Genomic DNA, 21,899 nt, shown 5'->3' with positions numbered 1-21,899 from the left:
CATTTTGAAGTCTTAAGAGAAGTTTAATCAATTGGGTGACAGTTTGATATTTGGATTTTAAAAATATCATCCAAGTGAATCTCGAGAAATCATCAACAATAACTAGGGTGTACTTCATTCCCCCTAAGCTTGTTACTGGTATAGGACCAAAAAGATCCATGTGCAATAGTTCTAAGCTTTTGGAAGAAGATTTACATCCTTTGTTTTTAAAAGTTGATCTGAGCTGCTTACCCAGTTGGCAGGCAGAACACACTTTATCTTTTGAAAACTCGATTTTAGGCAGACCTGCAACCAATTCATGTTTACTCAGATTGGCTAACGCTTTGAAGTTCAAGTGATTTAGTCTCTTGTGCCATAACCAATTTTGGTTCATCTTTGTTGCTACCAGACAGACTGTAGTGAGTGGTTGATCCGACCAATTTACCTTATAAGTGTTTCCACTTCTCTCACCTGTCATAATGGTTAGTCCAGATTGATCTTTTACAATGCAAATGTGCTTTTGGAATTCTACACAGTAGTCATAATCACACAATTGACTAATACTAATCAGATTATATTTTAAATTTTCCACAAGTAATACATCTTTAATGCGAATATTTCCATGGATAAGCTTACCCTTACCCATGGTTGTACCTTTAGAGTTATCTCCGAAGGTAATCTTAGGTCCTGATCCTGGAATATAGTCAGATAGCATTCTTCTGTCTCCTATCATATGCCTTGAGCATCCACTATCCAAGTACCAGACTATTTGCTTAATGAGTTCATTTTTGTTTACCTGTAAAAGTAGAGTAAAATAACTTTGGTCCCCATTCCTACTTGGGTCCACGCTGGATTAATCCATTTGGAATCCACACTTGTATTATTCTTACAGGCTTTCCAAGGTGTCTTCCTTTTGAGATAACTGATTCATCTGATGACCTTTGTGCATTATGTTGTGTATGCCAAGTTTAGTGATCATATTGATTGTTCCTTTTTGACTTCCAATATTTTCTATAAGAGTTATTAGAATGTGGTTTATGTTGAGTTGATGAACTTCTTTGCCTCTCAAGACCATATCCAGACCAATTTGATCTAGGTTTAGTCCATCGAGACTTAGATCTGTCTGGCTCAACATATCCCATCCCTCTATGTAAGAGTTTACTCTGTTGAGGTATTGAATATGTCATAGGAATCTCTGGTTCATATATCGTGCTGGATCTCACAAACTTCATGGATTTAAAGTTGTTATTTTCCAGGCAAGATTGAGTAGTTGAGATAGATGAACTTCCTTCATTCATGCTGTAGCCTAAGCCAGATTTATCTCCAGCTTTCTTCTACATTCCGGTAAGTTTATCTAAGGATATCGATGCTTTATTCCAAGAGTTTACTAGATCTGTTAATCTCTGATTTTCAGATAGAGTTTCTTGAAGCTGACTTCTCATATCTTTGTTCTCAGTCATTAACAAACTTATCTGAGCTTTTAGACTGTCTGATCCAGTGTACTCATCTGAGTTACTTTGATCTTACTTATCTGTTGAGCTCTTTCTATTTGTTCTGACCTCATCAAACTTTTGAGATATCAGAAGTAAAGTCAAGTACCTCTCCATCATCTGGAATATCAGTGTCATTAGCCATAAGACATTTGTTAGCTTCATCTTCACTTTCACTTGATGATGTTTCTGAATCAGATGAAGTGGAGTCCGATTCAGCCCATTTGCTATTGCTTTCATCTGCTAATAGGGCCTTTTGTTCTTTCTTCCTGTTGAATCTCTTCCTTTCTTCTCTTGAATTCTTCTTGTATGATGTTCTTTTCTCATCTTTCTTAGGTTTGGTACAATCGGCTATGAAGTGTCCTTATTTTCCACAATTGTAGCAAGCTCGGTTTTCTTCAGCTGGTTCCTTTGGTTTGAAACTTGATCTGTTTGTTCTTTGGAAATTATTGTGATTCTTCCTCATGATTCTTCCAAACTTCTTAACAAATAGTGACATTGCATCACTACTGATTTGTTCTGCAGTTTTCATTGCTGGGATTTGATCTGTTGCAGTGAGAGCTTTAGTGACTTGTGATGTTGATGTGTCTTCCTCAGTTCGAACTCCCAGCTCGAACTCATAGGCTTTGAGATCTGCAAATAGATCATGTAGTTCGATCTTATTGAGGTCTTTGGATTCTTTCATTGCTACTGTCTTCACATCTTATTCTCGTGGAAGAGCTCTCATGACTTTGAGTGCTACTTCACGGTTGCTGTAACTTTTTTCGAGTGCATTTAGCTCGATCATAATGCTGCTGAATCTTTCATCAAATTCATTCATTGTTTCTCCTGGTTTCATCTTTATGTTATCAAACTTTTGAATGGCCACCATGAGTTTGTTTTCCTTTGTTTGATCATTTCATTCACATAGTTGGGTGAGCTTTTCTCATATTTCTTTGGCAGTAGTGCAGCTTTTGATCTTGCTAAACATGTTCTTGTCCAGAGTTTTGTATAGTATGTCTCTGGATACATTGTCCAGATTGACTTTCCGCTTATCTTCAAAATTCCATTCAGATCGAGGCTTTTCTATCATCTGTGGAGCACCTTCAGTGATAGCAACTGCAGTGTTAACTTTCATAATCTTCATTGGTCCATCTGTTACTACGAACCACATGTCATCATCCAGTGCTGATAGATGTGCCTGCATACAAATTTTCCAGTCATCATAATATTCTTTTGAGAACATATGAATTTTACTAAATGATGTCATAGCTAAAGATGTCATAGTTTAAGAGACGATTCAGGTGATAAGCAAGAACCGCTCTGATACAACTTGTTAGGATCGAAAATATGTGTAGAGGGGGGGTGAATACACTATTTTAAAATTTAAAGAGTCTTCGATCTGATTTGTTAAAATCAGACCGAAGTTTTTGTTGCTTAAAACTTTTGATCTGCTCGAAAGATCTGAAAGATAGCAGGCGGAAGAAATTTTTCTCGCAGATTGAATATGTGTATAAATAAGGCAGATAAGGTAAAGTAAGTGCAGTAAATAAATAGATAGAGTTGTTTCTGGATGTTCGGAGATGAATTCTCCTACGTCACCCCTTCTTCTGTTTCCGGAAGGATTTCACTAGAAGACTTTGATTTATACAAGGCTTTGTACAAATCCAATCTAATCAATCCTTTGAGAGAAACTCTTAGCAATACTTTCTCTCGAAGCAGATCGAACTTTTTGCTTTGAATTACATAGCACAAATACAGAGTGTTTTTCGGTGTTTTGATCTATATAGCTATGAATGACTTTGATCTGGATCGATTTCGTATATGCTTCTTTTGAAGTTTGATCGATCTTGAAATATCTTCTAACTCAGAATATCGAGACTCTTTTCTGATGATGTGGGTATCTAAGTTATGCTGAGCGAAGGCTTTTTGAATGAACTTCGATTTAGATAGCTTGTGTTTTTTTTCACTATTGGTCTCGTGTTTGAATCTTTGAAGTGTTTGAGTATTTATAATCATCAAAAGTAGCCGGTGAGCCGCCAACAACTTCTGATGATGAGCCGCCAATCAATCTCTGATAGATAGCCGCCAACATATCTTAATAAATAGCTCACGAATCTTGACTTTGATGGAGGCAGATTAACGTTCAAAATATCATTAAATGATTTTGTCTTTTCTTCAACAATCTCAGCAACGGTTACTTTGAAGTGAAGCTTTTGATCTGGTTGAAAGCATGTTAGATCTGTCTTAGATCGATCTGTAAAATCCGTTGAAATTCTTCTTGATTGATCTGGATATCGGACACTTGTTCTGGAAATTTATACTTCAATTGTTTTATTCGAATATCTTGAATTTGATCTGGCATTATATTTGATCTTGAAATCTCGAACATTTGATCTGGAAGAATCCGAATAGATTTAGCCCATAAATTATTTTATTACTTGGTTTTGTTTTGACTTGTTATCACCGAAACTATTAGGGTTTGATCTCCAACAAGAGGGTTATTTTTCCAATTATCCCACATTTACTTATTTAATATTATAAAAATAAACTTTTTGAATTTATCATGAAAATGGGAACACTATGGGTAGCTAGGGATGCTCCACCAAATTAAACATTAATCACTTAAAATTAAGAAATAATAATCGTACAACCAACAAATTCATTATGACACAAAAGACTAATCAGCCTAACATTTCCATTCGCTCCCAAACACGTGGAATCACAATCTAATTAATTTTTATGATTATTTAATTACACATTAATCCAGTTAGCATGCACCCAATTTTATTTTTAAAAAAATCAACAAGCTCATCATGAAGCTTATGATGAATTACAGCCTAATCAATTACAAACTTAGAACATATTAGCAACAATTGATGACACGTACGTATTTAAAACTTAATAATTACACGTAAATATGATTGTTCTATGACAATGTAATTCTCTTAAGTGGTTATCATTTTACATTTGACGATTACAAGTACCAAAGTGCTTAATTTCCGAGTAAAATTATTGATTCGTGTTTGACATAATCGACGCTATACTGTAAATTATATTTTGCATACGTGTCAAATACAATACCGTATCAATTGACGTGATTAGAAGTTAATAATGTATAATAACAATAATAATAATAATAATATACATGTATTATTAATAATTTATGATTCCGTGGTAGGGAAATTAGATGTAATAAGCATGCATGGAGTAAAAGTAAGCAACTCTAGGCTTTAGAAACCCTTACGTTTAAACCTTGCCAACCCACATTCCCATGCTAATTAAAAGAGTCGTAAAACAAGCTGAATAAAAAGAGCACAACCCCACTTATATGAATATACACATTCTTTTTTTTTTCAAAAAAAAAAAAAAAAAAGCACACACATGCACACACACAACTTTTTAATCACATTCCATGTAAATGCCTCTTGTCCCACAATATTAATCAATCCCGCGAATTACTTAAGTTGAATTTTCTAATTATCATTGGATTGGTTGTCCGGCCTAGCTTCTCCAAAAATATACAATTAGGGAATTTTGTTTTAAAAGGGTAAACAGAAAAATGAATCCTGAAAATCATTATAATAGTTTGCCATACTTGATCATAGTGCTTTTGTCTTTAAGCCCATGTTGCATTTCTAGAATTCATGATAAAGATTTACTCGACAATATTTACATTGAAGATCAAGAATATAGTAATGCTTTTGGAGCTTATCCTTCAAACTATTATTATAACTCCGGGCGGAAGGAGGAGCAAGGGTACTTGCCCTTTTTCGAAAGGCTGAGAAAACTTGCAGCTTCCTCAGATAAATCAGTTAATGTACTCAATTATGGAGCTAAAGGTGATGGAAAAACTGATGATAGTAAGGTAAATTAATAATTAAAGTGCCTCACCTGCATATATATATGCACTGCGGTTGTTTAAATATATTATATATCTGACCAGGCATTTCAGAAGGCGTGGAAAGAAGCTTGTTCAATATCCTCATCAAAAGTTAAATTTGTGGTGCCAACTACGAAAACAAATTCTTATCATTTGAAACCAATAAGGTTCAAAGGCCCTTGCAAATCAGACATTACAGTGCAGGCAAGAACATACAACTTAATTAAATATATATATTGATTCATGATCATTCATGTGATATAAAATTAATTAATTTATACACATGCATGCACATACTGCAGATTGCTGGAACCATTATCGCATCAGATGATCGTTCCAACTATAAGAAAGATGCGAGACACTGGCTTGTTTTTGACAAAGTCATTAATTTGTCGGTTGGAGGAGGTGGAATCATTGATGGAAATGGAAATATTTGGTGGGAGAATTCTTGCAAAATAAATAAGACGAAGGTGAAAATTTTTTATTCAAAAGAAGAAAAAATGCATGCATTATAATTTATATGTTCAATCCTTTTTCTTTTTAAAAAAAAAAAATCACATATATATATATGAATATATGATCACTTGCTATTATATAGTTTGAACTAATATTGAATATTTTGTAATTTCCTTTTTATTATTTTTATTTTTTTCAATTTGCAGCCATCCAAGGGAGCTCCAACGGTACGGTACTGTTTTGTATTATACGTCTTCATGAGTTAGCAGTTTTTTTTTTCTTATTCATCTAAATATAAAATTTAAAGGGTTCATTTATGCTGCCATTTTACTATATATATATGAACTTCAAATTTTTGAAGCGCGCGTGGCCGATCATCCAATTTATTCCATAAATTTACATTAAAGCATATATATATATATATATATATGTCAAAGTTAGATCATATATAGATAGTTTTGCTTTTTGTTGATTTTTAATTATTCATGCATATAAAATTTAAATGGATTATATTTTTCCCTAGCTAGCTAGCTAGCTCATGATTTTTGCAATAATAGAAACTTGGGATAATTAATTAGCAGATTAAAGTAGAATATTATCCTGCAGTATCAGAAATTAATCAAAACGGAAATAATTTAAGTGGTGATAGAAAGTCTCGAATATATATATATATATATATATCGGTCTGATCTGATGTAGAGGGAAATTAAAAAGTGCAGGCTTTAACGTTCTACAAGTGCAAAAATTTAGTTGTGAAGGATCTGAGAATCCAAAATGCACAACAAATGCATGTGTCCTTCCAAAGGTGTACACATGTGGAAGCGTCCAATCTTGTGGTACATGCTCCAGAGGAAAGTCCTAATACTGATGGAATCCATATTACTGCCACTCAAAACATTCAAATCACAAATACAACCATAGCCACAGGTACGTACGTACATTGACAATATTAATTAATTTCATCTCATCTCATGATTACAAATTAAATTAGTACAGCTAGCTTGCAAATTAAATATAATATAATATAATCATCTCAAATTAATACCACATGCCATTACTCGCTGCATGCTGACTTGGAACAATGGGTGATGTTACATGTACATGGAGAGTTACACGTTGGGTTACACGTTGCACTTGAAATTACATAAATATCCTTAATTTATTTTGGAAAGAATTTTTTCAAATAAAATGGAGGGATAATTTTGTAATTTCATGTACAGTTTGTAACTCAATGTGTACATGTAACATTTTTCTGGAACAATTGTACATAATATTCTTGACGAAAATATATATATATATTTTGAAACTGATGATATATAGTTTTCTTTGTTGGAAAAATATATATATATATTTAAGGTGATGACTGCATTTCAATAGTGAATGAATCTGAAAATATCCAAGCCACCAACATTACATGCGGACCTGGCCATGGTATCAGGTTCGATATATCGGATTCAATAATTAATTGATCGAACACTTTTTTTCTAATTCCTTCAACATATATATATATATTATATAATATATATCGTTTAATTCATGAAATTAATTAATATTGATCAGTATTGGAAGCTTAGGTTCGAGAAATTCAAAAGCTCACGTCTCAGATGTGATGCTTAATGGAGCAAAGCTTTCTGGAACCACAAACGGTGTTAGAATTAAAACATGGCAGGTACTACGTACGTGCATATATATATATATTATGTATATACATCCCCAACCATTATATTTATGCCTGCGTGTGTGTGTGTATATATATATATGTGTGTGTGTGTTGATTTTTTTGTCATGCATATTCAAGCATCGAAATCCTATAATATATATATGCATGTATAGGGTGGGTCGGGAACTGCAAGCAACATCACTTTTCAAAACGTGGAGATGCAAGACGTGAAAAACCCCATCATCATAGACCAAAATTATTGTGATCAAGATGGTCCTTGCAAACAACAGGTAATTAATTAATGAAATATTAAAATTTTAAAACCCCAACAAATTAAATTAGACTCTATATATATATATAATTCATTTTCAGAGCTCAGCTGTACAAGTGAAAAACATCTTCTATCGAAACATCACCGGAACAAGTGCATCCAAAGTAGCTATCGACTTCGACTGCAGCAAAACCCATCCATGCCGAGGGATAGTGCTGCAAAATGTGAATTTGGCGGGCAATGAAGACGTCGGTGTGCAAAATGTTACGGCAGTTTGCAACAATGTTAATGTTATAAAACACAAGGGGACAGTTTCACCACGATGCCCTAAGTAAATTCTGGAAGGAATATCGTGAAATTAGAAACATGATCGTATTTATTTGTTTATTCCTTAGAAACCAAATGATATACGTGTATCCACTTCATTTTATAATGTATGATACATATGCAATAATCATTTGATATTTTGTTTAGTGTGGTTTACATGTATAGCGTAATTTTCAAGTTACCATAGCTTATTCCAAACAGTACGTGCGCATTGAAGAGTGGCAGATACTCGATCCATCATCATTAAAAAAATCGATATAAAGAATTTGAAATGATGGATGATTTAAAATCATCTCGTTGTCTCTCTTGATGCTTCTGTTGGCCAACCTTTGGCCTTTTGTATGCACACAATCACAACCTTTGGCCTTTTGTATGCCAAAGTTGTGATTGTGACGGTGCAGTAATCTCGTGCTTGGTTATTCGTTGTATTCTGTGAAACAGTCGTTCATCTTGTTTCTTGCAGCACATACAGGAGGGGACGAATAATCTTTTTTTTTAGAAACTGTACTAGTTATAGACCTCGATTTGCTTTTCTGTTTCCTCAATACTTCACGTTATACAGTTGTTTATTGTTTTGTCTTTGCTGTGTTTTCAACCACGTTACTCGTATACTGTTTTTTCTTCATTGTGTTGTATCCAACATTAGCTTGCGATTTTGTTCATATTTCGGATTTTAGCAATTTGCATGCAACAATAGATTTTCATCTTAATGGAGTTAAATACTCGGTTCAATGAGTCATATCAGTGGAACTTCTTTCTCTTACTACAACTTTAGATCCAAAAAATTCATTTGACTCATGTTTGATGATGATATTTTCAAGCTTGCAATGAATTGGTTTTAAATATCCTGAAGATTTCATAGGTCAAGACATCGTTGCTTAATTAGGAGTATGAATTGGAATATATATAATTGTGATGCAGAATTCGAAGGTTTGTACAATTGTTGAGTTGTGTTGGCGCGCAGTTGATTGAGAGTGAGCGGTCAAAGGATCACATTATGTTGACTAGATTGATTCATCTTGTTTGATGTTACCTATTTCTATCGTCATTACATAGAAAGTTTTCAGCAATGAGGCATGTGAATGTGTCACTTCTCAATAAAATGGAGGATGACTTGTCGATTGCTTGATAGTTCGGTATGTGAAAGCATCTACTATACTAGCTCATCATTGTGAGTAGCTGATGAAGCTACTTTGAGCATCATTGGAGTGGAATTTGGTGAGCTATCAAGCATTTTTGTGCGGTCAAGCAAATCTGTAATGTACTTTGTTTGTGATAAAAACAAACCATCGGAAAAGTGTTGAACCCGCATTTTTCTAAGCTTTGTAACGATCAATCGACCCATCTTAATGATATTTGATGCGGTATACCCACTTTGATCCAACAATATTGACATTTGGTGGTTGAGGAACAATTTGCCATGTCTCATTTGAATGTAAAGCTTGCAACTCTTCATTCATGGCAGCAAGCAACTTTGGATCTTTTAGTGCACTTTTAAGAGTTTTTGGTTTAGAAGGTCGATCAGTAGCAAGAAGAACATAATTGGTCAATCGGCTTGGTATACGACGATCACGATGCGGCCTTATAGAAGTGGTAGCATCTGATGATGGACGATGGGATGATGAATAACAATCTGCTCTTCATGGGGTGTAGAAGATGAAATATTGCAAACAGAAATTGTGGGTGTAGTGACCCAACTCGGATCCACTACTAATCAGAGTTACGATAAAAGCGCATGCAATTAAAACTTAAAGCGTAAAGAGCGGATAATAAAAATACAACAAATCCAATCGGCAGAATACAACCGACGATAACAATCGTGTATAAATATTATTATACAACCAAATAGAAGGTTCAGGATAAACAAATCTCTACCCTCTACAACCTCGCACTCTCCCAAGCTCAATCCTGCTGAGAGTCGCCTGGACCGTCCAGCCTTAAACCTGCCCCGCCACAAGGTACACCACGATACCCAAACACAGGGGCGTGAGTGACAACGCTCAAATACGAAAGCAATGATATAAATACAAATATGCACACACAAATGATTTAAAATCCAGGTAAAACACTTGCTCATGGCGCCAGGAATATACAGTACCGGCCAGAGAGCTACTCCGCGGGGTACTCGTATATTCTATATCAGGGCTGAGCCAACCCCATCCTGACCGGAATCCAAAACAGGATACAAGTCTCATATGAAAACTGTCATGTCTGACTCGAATCCAAAATGAGATCATTGTTCCCTATGAAGACTGTCAATGACTCACATCTCTTAGGATGCAGTCACACGTAAAATCATGTATGTGCTAAGACAGTAAAACATGCTAAAACATGATAAAACATATAGCACATACTCATGCAACATACATGCAAAATATATCATATCGGCTATCTCGGTCAGTACTTACGTACCTCTAACACTGCTGGTCAAAATCTAGCTCCACTGGCCTATACTCCAAGCCTACTAGTCCAGTCTACTTTTACTACAATGCAAATATCCATGCATCAACAATAAATCTCTAAAAGCCTTAATTAAGCTAATGCATACTCCTAAATATTTTTAGAATGCCAAAGCTATACATGCGTCCGTCGTTAGCCCTTTGCTGTCGATAGCCTCAAAACTAGGCCACAGCTCCGCGACGACGCCTAGATCACTAAGCCACTTCCGGATTTCTCATAGGACGCCTAGATCTCCCTAGATCTGAGTTAGAAGGCTTAGGAATTGAGTGAGGAGAGAGGAAATGAGCGAGTCACAAATGAACCTCGGCTCCTCTATTTATAGACGAAGTTCGGGCCGTCCGAACTCGGCTTCGGGCCCTCTGAACTGGTTCGGATCCTCCAATCATGACTTCGGATCTCCCGAACACGATCGGATCGTCCGATCCTAACTTCGGGTCCTCCGAAGTCCCATCAGTGACGTCAGCCATGACGTCACCTTGCTGACGTAATTGATGACGTAAGCCCTAACCCTGTTTCGGTCCTTCGATTCCACCGACGGAGCCTACGATCCTCTTCGGATCCTCCGAACTCCTCGGGCCTCCGTTCCTGACTCCGATCACGTTCGGGTCCTCCGAACACCAGTTCGGAGCATCCGAATCTCCCGAGCCATGCCCATCATTTTCGAGTATCCTGGATCTATTTTCGAACTCCGTTACTCCATTTGGAATTTCTTTAATCATGTTTTATTAAATTTAAACATGATCACTTGATTAATTACCTATTAATCATTAATTTTTGGATACGGGTTACTACATTCTCCCCCACTTAAGAAATTTCGTCCTTGAAATTAAAGTCAGAGGAAAAGTACAGGATTCAACACGAATATTCTTTATTACAACTGAACAAGTACAAACTCGATACACAGAAGTACAAAATCTCAAAATAACTCGGGGTGCTCGGCTAACATCCGACTCTCTAACTCCCAAGTAGCTTCCTCTGTACCTCTGCGCTGCCACTGTACCATCACCAACGGTATACGCTTGTTACGAATTACCTTGTCCTTCCTGTCCAGAATCCGCAGGGGTTTCTCCATATATGATAGATCCTAATCTACCTTTACCTCGGTCGGATGCAAAATATGCGACTCATCTGCCACGTACTTCCTCAACAAGGACATGTGGAACACATCGTGAATCTCTGAAAGATCGGGTGGCAAGGCCAGACGGTAAGCCACATCCCCAACCTTCTCGAGAATCTCGAAAGGACCAATAAATCTCGGTGTCAGCTTACCCTTGCGACCAAATCTCATCACCTTCCAGAAAGGTGACACACGCAAGAACACATGCTCCCCCACCTCGAAGTGTAACGGTCTCCGGTGAGTGTTTGCATAGCTAGCTTGTCGATCCTGGGCCGCCTTAATCCTGCGTCGGATCAACTCAACTGCATTAGTCATCTGCTGAATCATCTGAGGACCCTCAACCTAACGCTCGCCAACCTCGTCCCAAAACAAAGGTGTACGAGAATGATGTCCGTAAAGAGCCTTAAATGGTGTCATGTCAATGCTGCGATGGAAACTATTGTTATAAGCGAACTCCACCAAGGGTAAATGATCATGTCATGCTGGGCCAAAATCCATCACCGCCGCGCGAAGCATATCCTCTAAAGTGCGAATAGTACGCTCGGATTGTCCATCCGTCTTTGGATGATAAGCCCTACTCAGGCTCAAAGTAATACCAAGGGCTTGCTGGAAACTACCCCAAAATCTCAAGGTGAATCTCGGATCTCTATCGCTGACAATGCTCAACGGAATCCCATGCAATCGAACAATCTCCCGCACATACAATTGCGTCTTCCTATCAAAGGTATAATCGCGGTTATAGGGAAGAAAATGCGCTGACTTCGACAACCGGTCCACGACAACCCAAATAGCATCACAATTCCTGGAAGACATAGGCAAGTGGGTGACAAAGTCCATCGTCACATGCTCCCACTTCCACTCAGAAACCTCTAAGCTGTGAAGTAATCCTTCGGGTCGTCTAAACTCTGCCTTGACCTGCTGACACACAAGGCATCGGGACACGAACTGATAAACGCTGCGCTTCATCCCTTTCCACCAAAATCGAGTTTGAAGATCCTTATACATCTTCATGCTGCCTAGGCAAGTGGGTGACAAAGTCCATCGTCACATGCTCCCACTTCCACTCAGAAACCTCTAAGCTGTGAAGTAATCCTTCGGGTCGTCTAAACTCTGCCTTGACCTGCTGACACACAAGGCATCGGGACACGAACTGATAAATGCTGCGCTTCATCCCTTTCCACCAAAATCGAGTGTGAAGATCCTTATACATCTTCATGCTGCCTAGATGTACAAAGAATCAATTGCGGTGAGCTTGCGATAAGATCTCATCCCTCAAAGTAGAATCCTCGGGTACAACTACTCGACCAGAAAGACACAACAGACCGTCTCCCTGCAGATGAAAACCAGAAGTACTATCGCCCTCAGCCAAACGGGCCAACTTCTGCATCTTCAGATCAGAACTCCGAGCTTCACGGATTCATTGATACAAAGCTGGATCTGCAAGCACAGAAGAAACACGAATCCCTTGCTGTTCTTTCTTATGACGGAATGTGAATCCCAAAGAACAACACTCCTTCACTGCCTTCGAAACTGAACTGGTACGAAGGGAACTCACATAGACCTTGCGACTAAGCGCATCAGCAACGGGGTTAGAAGAACCTGGATGGTACTTGATCTCACAGTCATAATCTTTCAACAGATCCATCCAACGGCGATGCCGCATGTTCAAATCAGCTTGAGTGAACAGATACTTCAAACTCTTATGATCGGTGAAGATCTCAAATCGTTCTCCGTACAAATAGTGACGCCATATCTTCAAGGCAAATACAATGGCTGCAAGCTCTAGATCATTAACAAGATAGTTCTACTCGTGAGTCTTCAGCTGTCTAGAAGCATAAGCGATCACGTGGCCATTCTGAGTCAACACGCACCCCAAACCCTGTAGAGAAGCATCGGTGAAGACTACAAAACCACTTGATCCAGACGGCAAAGCAAGAACTGGAGCTGTCGTCAAACGACGTCTCAACTCACGAAAACTGTCTTCACAAGCATCGACCACACGAAAGAAACATCCTTCTTCGTCAGCTGAGTCAAAGGCTTAGATATCTGAGAGAAGTTCTCCACAAAACGTCGATAGTATCCTGCCAAACCAAGGAAACTACGAATCTCAAAAGCTGTAGTCGGACGCGACCAATTCAAAATAGCCTCTTCTTGCTAGGGTCAACAGATATGCCCTCCTGAGAAATGACATGACCAAGGAACACAACTCGGTCAATCCAAAAGTCGCACTTACTCAACTTCGCATACAACTGTCTCTCCCTCAAGACCTGTAAAACAGTGTAGAGATGATAGGCATGCTCATCCCTGCTGCGAGAATACACCAAAATATCATCAATGAACACCACCAAGAACTTATCCAGAAAGTCGCGAAAAACTCTGTTCATCAGAACCATAAAAACAGCTGGAGCATTCATCAGACCAAACGGCATCACTAGAAACTCATAGTGTCCATAGCGTGTACGAAATGCTATATTAGGAACATCCTCCTGTCGAACTCGCAACTGATGATACCCAGACCAAAGATCAATCTTCGAATAGAAAGAAGTACCTTGTAACTGATCAAAGAGATCATCTATCCGCGGAAGAGGATATTTATTGATAAGTGCAATTTTTGCACATATATTTTATATGAATTAGCTTGGCTTTTGTTGTGTTTTGAGCGATATTATGCATGTCTCTTGTTGTTTGTGTTGTTTGCAGGAATTTGAGTGTTATTCATTTTAGTTGGTCAAAAGAAGTGAAAAAGAGGTGAAAAGAGTTGAAGAAAAAAGAAATAAAAGTGCCCAGACTAGCGCCCCAGCGCTACAAGCCAAGCGCGCCAGCGCTACATGGAGTCTTCCGAAAGGCAAAAAGTCGAGGAAATAGCGCCCCAGCGCTACATATGTCGCGCTCCAGCGCTGTTGGAAGAAAATGACGGGCGCTCCAGCGCCGAAGTATAGCGCTCCAGCGCTGCGCAGTGTCCATAATTTTGGAAAGTCTTGATCGAGTTTAAAAAGGAATTTATGGCTTATTCTGAAGAGATAGGAGGGTTTAGAGAGTTTTCCAGAGCATAAGATGGCGATTGAGAGTTTTGGATTGCACAAGAGCTCGAGATTCCGGTACGAAGACTGAAGACGGCGGCATCCGGCGATGGAGAAGCTTCATTCTAATTCGTTCTAGTTTCTCTTTGAACTTTATTTTTCTTAGTTTATGGATTGTTGGAAAAACATGAGTTATTTGATTTTGAATTGCGTTATGAACTATTTCTTAGTCTAGAGGTAGACGGATCTTGACTGGAAACCATGATTGACATATTTTGATTTATATATTTAAATTTCTTCGCACAGTTTATTTGTGTTTTCCTGATTTTAATGCTTTCAATTTACTGGTCATAGATTGAATGATATTTTATTTAGAATCTATCACTCGAGAAAGGAGATTTTGAATACGACATAGGAAAATACATATTTGGTGTTTATATTGTTCGAGAGGCATATAACTCCATAGAAGTAATTAGAAGAATTATTGTGCTATTTACCGGATTTAATAATTGAACTTTGATAGAGATATTGAGTTTGTTATTGAATACGAATTTCTGCTTGACACTCGAGAGATGTAGTAGAAAATAATAGGGATTCTTGACTAATAAACTAGAAGAATTAATAATTGAACAATCATTAGAAATAAATTGTGGTGGACAGTCAAGTGAAGTCGAACATCTAGCATTTATCGCATATTGAATTTTTCTCTCGTGAACTCGTGGTTATTTAGTTTTGTTTCTTGCAAATTTTAGTTTTATAAAAATCAAACCATTTTCGTAGCTCTACATAGGATTAGGATTTTATTAGTTGCAAATATTTGATATAATATCATTTATTCATTCTCCGTGGGATCGACTTGGACTTAATTCCTATATTATAACTTGACATCGTGCGCTTGCGAGCAAAAAAAAACACGCAACAAGTTTTTGGCGCCGTTGCCGGGGAGTGAATTTTATTTGATTTATATTAAATTGTGCTAATTAGTCTTAATTTTGATTTAGAGCATTTTATTTTATTTTGTTGGTTCTAATTTTAAAATTTTTCCTATCTATGCAGTTTATGCGAAAAAGCCAAAGTTACGACTCACTGCTCTTTGATCCGGAAATCGAGAAAACTGCTAAAGCTTTGAGAAAAGCTAGAAGAGAAGAGTTGCAACAAATGGCTGAAGAAAGGGAAAGAGCTGTCAATAATACTTCGGTGCCGATCAGAGATCACTTTCGACCGGTGATCAATGCTCATTATTCTGGGATAGCTAGGCAGAATATCACAGCAAATAATTTTGAGTTGAAGCCAGCTCTGATTAATATGGTGCAGCAGAATCAGTTCAGGGGTGCAGCTACAGGAGATAAAAATTTGCATCTGCGTACTTTTCTGGAGATAGCTGACATGGTGAAGATTCATGGTGTTACTGAGGACACCATCAAACTACGATTGTTCCCATTCTCTCTTAGGGACAATGCTCGTAGTTGGTTGCAGTCTTTACCTCTTGGGAGTATCACCACATGGGAAGACATGGCATCCAAATTTCTGGCTAAGTATTTCCCGCCTGCTAAGTCGGCTCAGTTGAAAATAGAGATTACTACATTCAAACAGCAAGATTTTGAGCAGTTGTATGAAGCCTGGGAGCGGTACAAGGAGTTGCTTAGAAAGTGTCCAAACCATAATTTTTCGGACTGGGAACAAATTGAGTTATTCTACAATGGTTTGAACGGGCCAACTCGTATTTATGTGGATGCTGCAGCTGGAGGTTCAATATTTTCTAAATTTCCTGAACAGGCTTATGAGATGCTTGAGCAAATGACCGTTAACAGTTATCAGTGGCCGAGTGAGAGATCTGCAAGAAGGAAGCCTGCTGGAATTCATAAGGTTGATGCATTCACTGCTTTGACTGCTCAGATGGCTATTATTTCTACACAGTTGGCTGCACTGACAAAAGGGAATCAAAGTTCTACTGAGACAGCATCACTGGCGACTGCAGTAAATTCTGCTGATGGATTTGGGAGTGTGGAGCAAGCGCAATATGTGAACAACAGGAATTACAACAATTATCGAGGTAATCCTGTACCCAATCAGTATCATCCTAGTTTGCGTAATCATGAGAATTTTTCCTATGCAAACAATAAGAATGTGTTGAATCCTCCACCGGGGTTCAATACTCAGAATGGTGAGGGTAAGGCATCTTTGGAAGATTCGGTGCATAATTTTATTTCAGAGTCTTCCACGAGATTTAAGAGGAATGAGAATAAGCTGGATAGTATGGAGACACATTTGACCAATGTGAGCGCTTCTATAAAAAATCTTGAAACACAAATTGGTCAACTGGCGAATGCATTGAATAATCAGCAGAGAGGTGTGTTTTCTAGCAATACTGAGATTAATCCAAGGAGCAGTGCAAGGCTGTCATGCTTAGAAGTGGTAAAGAACTCGGGACTGATAACCCAAGGGCAGTGGTTGATGAGGAAGCTGAAGAGATTGTGGTAGAGTCTGAAAAATGTGATAGCCAAAATTCCAACAAGTTTGCAGTTGTGCCTGAGAAACCGCCTGTGCCAAAAACTGTTTTGCCATATCCTCAACGGTTCAAGAAGAAAGCGTTGGATGAGAAGTTTTCTAAGTTTCTTGACATCTTCAAGAAAATTCATATTAATATTCCATTCGCTGATGCATTGGAGCAGATGCCGCACTATGCTAAATTCATGAAGGATGTGATGGCGAGGAAGAGAAAGCTTGAAGAGTTTGAAACAGTGAAGTTAACAGAGGAGTGCAGCGCCATCCTACAAAAGAAACTTCCACAGAAATTGAAAGATCCAGGGAGTTTTACTATTCCTTGTATTATTGGTGGTGCGACTGTTAATAGGGCATTATGTGATTTAGGTGCAAGTATTAATTTAATGCCTTTGTCTATTTTCAGGTCGTTGGAGCTTGGCGAGGTGAAACCAATCATGATTACTCTGCAGTTGGCTGATCGTTCTCTTACTTATCCTAGAGGAGTTGTGGAAGATGTACTGGTAAAAGTAGATAAGTTTATTTTTCCTGCTGACTTTGTAGTGCTTGACATGGAAGAAGATCAAGATGTCCCTCTAATTTTGGGGAGACCATTCTTGGAAACTGGCAGAACGTTAATTGATGTGCAGGAGGTTGAACTAAATCTAGAGTTGGTGGTGATGCTGTCACCTTCAATATCTATAAAACCATGAAATACCAAGATGAGGTACATTCTTGTAATCGCATTGAGTCATCTGATTCTCATGAATATAATTTTTGTGCAGGAATGGAGTTGGAGGATGCATTGGCTAGGTGCTTGATTAATTCCATAAATCAAGTGGATGGTGATGATTGGGAACTTAGAGAGCAAATTCTTGCTCTTGAAAGTTTGCCAAAGGAAAAAGAAGGCAAAGACAAAATTGAAGCAGTGCCTGAGGAAGCCAGCAACGAGGTACCAGTTTGTACTCCTGAATTAAAAGAACTGTCTGGTCATTTATGTTATGCATTTTTGGGAGAAAATTCGACTAACCCGGTAATTATTTCATCTTCTCTTACTCATGATGAAAAGGAAAAATTATTAAGAGTTTTGAGAAAATTTAAATCTGCTTTGGGTTGGTCTATTTCTGATATCAAGGGAATAAGTCCCAATATTTGCATGCATAAAATTTTAATGGAGGAGTCGTATAGTCCGTATGTTGATCATCAAAGGAGGTTAAATCCTATGATGAAAGAAGTGGTGAAAGCTGAGGTGTTGAAATTATTGAATGCTGGTATAATTTATGCTATATCTGACAGTTCTTGAGTGTCACCAGTACAGGTTGTGCCGAAAAAAGGAGATATGACTGTGGTAAAAAATGAGAAAAACGAGTTGATCTCGACTCGTACTGTTACTGGTTGGAGAGTTTGCATTGATTATAGAAGGTTGAATAAGGCTACTAGAAAAGATCATTTTCCTTTTCCTTTTATTGATCAGATGCTTGACAGGTTGGCAGGTTATAAACATTACTGTTTTCTAGATGGTTATTCTGGATACAATCAAATTGCCATAGCGCCAGAAGATCAAGAGAAAACAACTTTCACATGTCCATATGGTACTTATGCTTTTAGGAGAATGCCATTTGGTTTGTGTAATGCACCGGCTACTTTTTAGCGATGCATGATGGCCATTTTTTCTGACATGGTGGAAGAAGTTATGGAAATTTTTATGGATGATTTTTCTGTGATTGGGTCTTCGTTTGATCATTGTTTGCACAATCTGACCCTTGTTTTGCAGCGTTGTTAAGAGAAAAATCTAGTGCTTAATTGGGAAAAATGTCACTTCATGGTGCAAGAAGGCATCGTACTTGGGCATAAAGTGTCATCTAATGGGCTTGAGGTGGATCGAGCAAAAGTGGTTGCGATTGAAAAGCTTCCACCGCCAAATAATGTGAAAGCCATTAGAAGTTTCTTGGGACATGCCGGGTTCTATCGTCGCTTTATTAGAGATTTTTCTAAAATTACTAAGCCTTTATGTAATTTATTAGAAAAAGAGACATCATTTATTTTTGATGATGCGTGTTTGCAGGCGTTCACGAAAATCAAGGAGGCACTAATTTCTGCACCTATTATGATTGTGTAACACCCGGTATTTTTAATTACATAAATCCGCCTGCATAATTAGGATATTTAATTATTTAAATTTATGATTTATGGGTTAAATAATTATGTGAATTATTTATGCATGATTTAATTTATTTTTAAGCATTTAACCCATAATTAGTGATTTTTATGATTTTTTAGTATTTTTATTATTTAATCGCGTAGACGGGACCGTGGACGGACGAGATGACAATTTTTTAGCCAAATTATTCTATGAGCCTTTTTGGAGCCTTAAAATATTATTTTGAGTTTTATTATCTCAAAATTATAAGTATTTAATTTTATTTAATTTTAGGGGTCATTTTTATCCAAAATTAGTCAAAATATTGACTTTTTAGTATTTTTAAAATTCCCCTAAATTATTATTTCGAGATTTATTTTATGTTATCAGATTTCTAAAGTTTAATTAAGAGTTTAAGTTATATATTTAATATTTAAAACCTTTTATATTTAATTACTTAACCTATATTTTTTATTTAACACAAAAAATTAAACCTAAAACCCTACTAGCCAATTGTTTTCTCCTTCCATCAGCCGACACCCACCTCCATCTCCTTCTTCTCCATCTAGCCGTCACCCAGGGAAGCCATAGCAAGAGTTTCGAAGCTCCAAAAGCCCGTATTTTTGTCCCGTCGTCCCGGAATCGTCCCACGCTCGTGTTTCCTCGTCATCTACGGTGAAAGGCATGCGTTTCTTTCTCTTTTATCATGCTATATCAGTGTATATTCGAGTGTGTGCGTGTGCATCAGAATATTTTCTTAAATTTTTCAGAAAAACAGTCGGGTTAAGGTTTGTATCATGTTCATGTTGAATTTGTTTCTTATTGCATCGTTTTTCTTGAGCCATGATGAGTTCTAGCTGCTGGTTCAAGTGTCATAGTAAGCCTTAGGGTCCCTAGAGTCGGCTGTGGTTAGGGGATCGAGCCAAGGGAGGGCTGGACAGGAACTACATCAGCGGATGGTGGAGACGTGCGCAGGTTAGGTTTGAGAGAAAGAGGTGGTGGCTCGGGGGGCTGGGCTGCATGGGGTCGGACCTCCGAGCAGGTTAGGTCCGGCAGGACCTTGGGAGGGTCCTGCCGGCGGTGGTCCGGCCAGTGGTGGCCGGACTGGCGCGGCAGCAGCCCTTGAAGGGCTGCTGCACTCAGCCGAGGGCAATTGGGAGAGGGGGGCATCGGGTTGGGCTGGGTTTAGGGGCCTGGGTTGGGTCTGGGTGTCCGGGTCGGGTCGGATAGGTCTAGGGTCGGGTCAAGTGGTTCGGGTCCGGGTTTGGTGGGCCGGGCTCGAGTCTTTTTATTTTTAAAATATTTTAAGAATTAATGGGTTTTTGAATCAATTAAATTAAAATAAAATTATTTGGACTCCCAAATAATTTTATTTGGACTTTTAAATTTTTAATTAAGTTAGTCCATTATTTTTATGGGCTTTTGGGCCCATAAAAGTTAATGGGCCAGTCTTTGGGTTTTTGGGCCCATTGGGCCAGTTTAAGTGTTATTGGGCTTAGTGTAATTTTAATGGGCTTAATTAATTTAATTGGGCTTAGATTAATTAATTTGGGCTTAAAGTTTAAGTTATTGGGCTTAAATATGTTAATGGGCCAGATTTAAGTTAATGGGCTTGAGTGTAGGGCCAGCAGTCCAGAATCATCCATGAGAAAATTGCATGTGTCCTGATTATATATTTAATTATTTTTATGCATTTGAGTTATTTTAATATTTATATGTTAGTAAGAAAATTAAATTAAATATATATGAAGGACACACAATTTATTTAAGTACATGCATTCATGAAATCAATTTTATGCTATGATTGAATTTCTATGGTTGAGCAAATAAAATATTTTAGGTGGAAATTGAAGTAGTGTGGCCATTTATGGGCAGTTTTCTGCCATTTATGTATGGGCAGTTTCTGCCATTTATGTATGGGTGGTTCGCCACAAGCCTCTTACGATGGTTTCTTAGACTGATCAGTCGCACTATAAGTATGGGTCACACTTACGGATAGGACCATTCGATGTTAAGAAAATAAATGTTCAACAACTCATGTATGTATGATATTATGTATGTTATGTATTATGTTTATTTAAGTAAGTTATGTTATGTAATTTTTAAGCATGCTCATTCATGTATATGTATGTATTAGTATTAAATTGATTTAAATTATTTTAAACCCTTGTTAGTATGCATGTTGGGCCTCTAGGCTCACTACACTGATATGGTGCAGGTGAGTACGTAGAGGAGCAGGTTACTCCTATCGGTGGTGAGGATGTATGAGCAGCGCTGCAGTAGCCCCGTGACCGTGACAGCTTCTGAGTCACCGTGCATGAGTGTCATGAAACATTTTAATATTTTTAGTGGTTGAGGTTGTTGGAATATTTTATTAAATATTTTAGTGCATGCACACATTTTATTATTTTATTTATGCAGTATATTTTAATTATTGTTTTGACTCAGATAGTTATTTAAAAGAATGCATTTTTCTTAAGTATTTAATTATTTATTTAGTCGTGTATTTATTTTAAGTATTTTATTCTGTGCATATATGTATGGGCATATATGTACATATTTTATTTAGTAGTATAAAAAAAAAAAAAATTTCCGCATATTTATTTATTAGAGAGCTAGGGTTGTTTTCAGTTGGT

General features: G+C 37.5%; 1 protein-coding gene and 1 non-coding gene across 2 annotated transcripts; one reads left to right on the top strand and one right to left on the bottom strand.

Moving 5' to 3' along the window:
- The first annotated feature begins 5,010 nt into the window (after positions 1–5,010).
- LOC140878214 (polygalacturonase-like) lies at positions 5,011–8,053 on the top strand. Its single transcript, XM_073281820.1, has 9 exons — positions 5,011–5,316; positions 5,395–5,535; positions 5,634–5,801; positions 5,994–6,014; positions 6,507–6,714; positions 7,144–7,225; positions 7,348–7,456; positions 7,621–7,737; positions 7,820–8,053. The coding sequence occupies exons 1-9, from the start codon at positions 5,011–5,013 to the stop codon at positions 8,051–8,053; spliced, it is 1,386 nt and encodes a 461-aa protein (XP_073137921.1).
- An 8,150-nt stretch (positions 8,054–16,203) lies between these two features.
- On the bottom strand, positions 16,204–16,309 carry LOC140885686 (small nucleolar RNA R71). Its single transcript, XR_012151104.1, has one exon. It is a non-coding gene; the product is annotated as a small nucleolar RNA R71 (small nucleolar RNA).
- Positions 16,310–21,899: the final 5,590 nt, after the last annotated feature.

The sequence above is a fragment of the Henckelia pumila genome, chromosome 2 (assembly GCF_033568475.1).
Source record: "Henckelia pumila isolate YLH828 chromosome 2, ASM3356847v2, whole genome shotgun sequence".
NCBI lineage: Eukaryota > Viridiplantae > Streptophyta > Magnoliopsida > Lamiales > Gesneriaceae > Henckelia > Henckelia pumila.
This window is presented reverse-complemented; position numbering and strand designations above follow the sequence as displayed.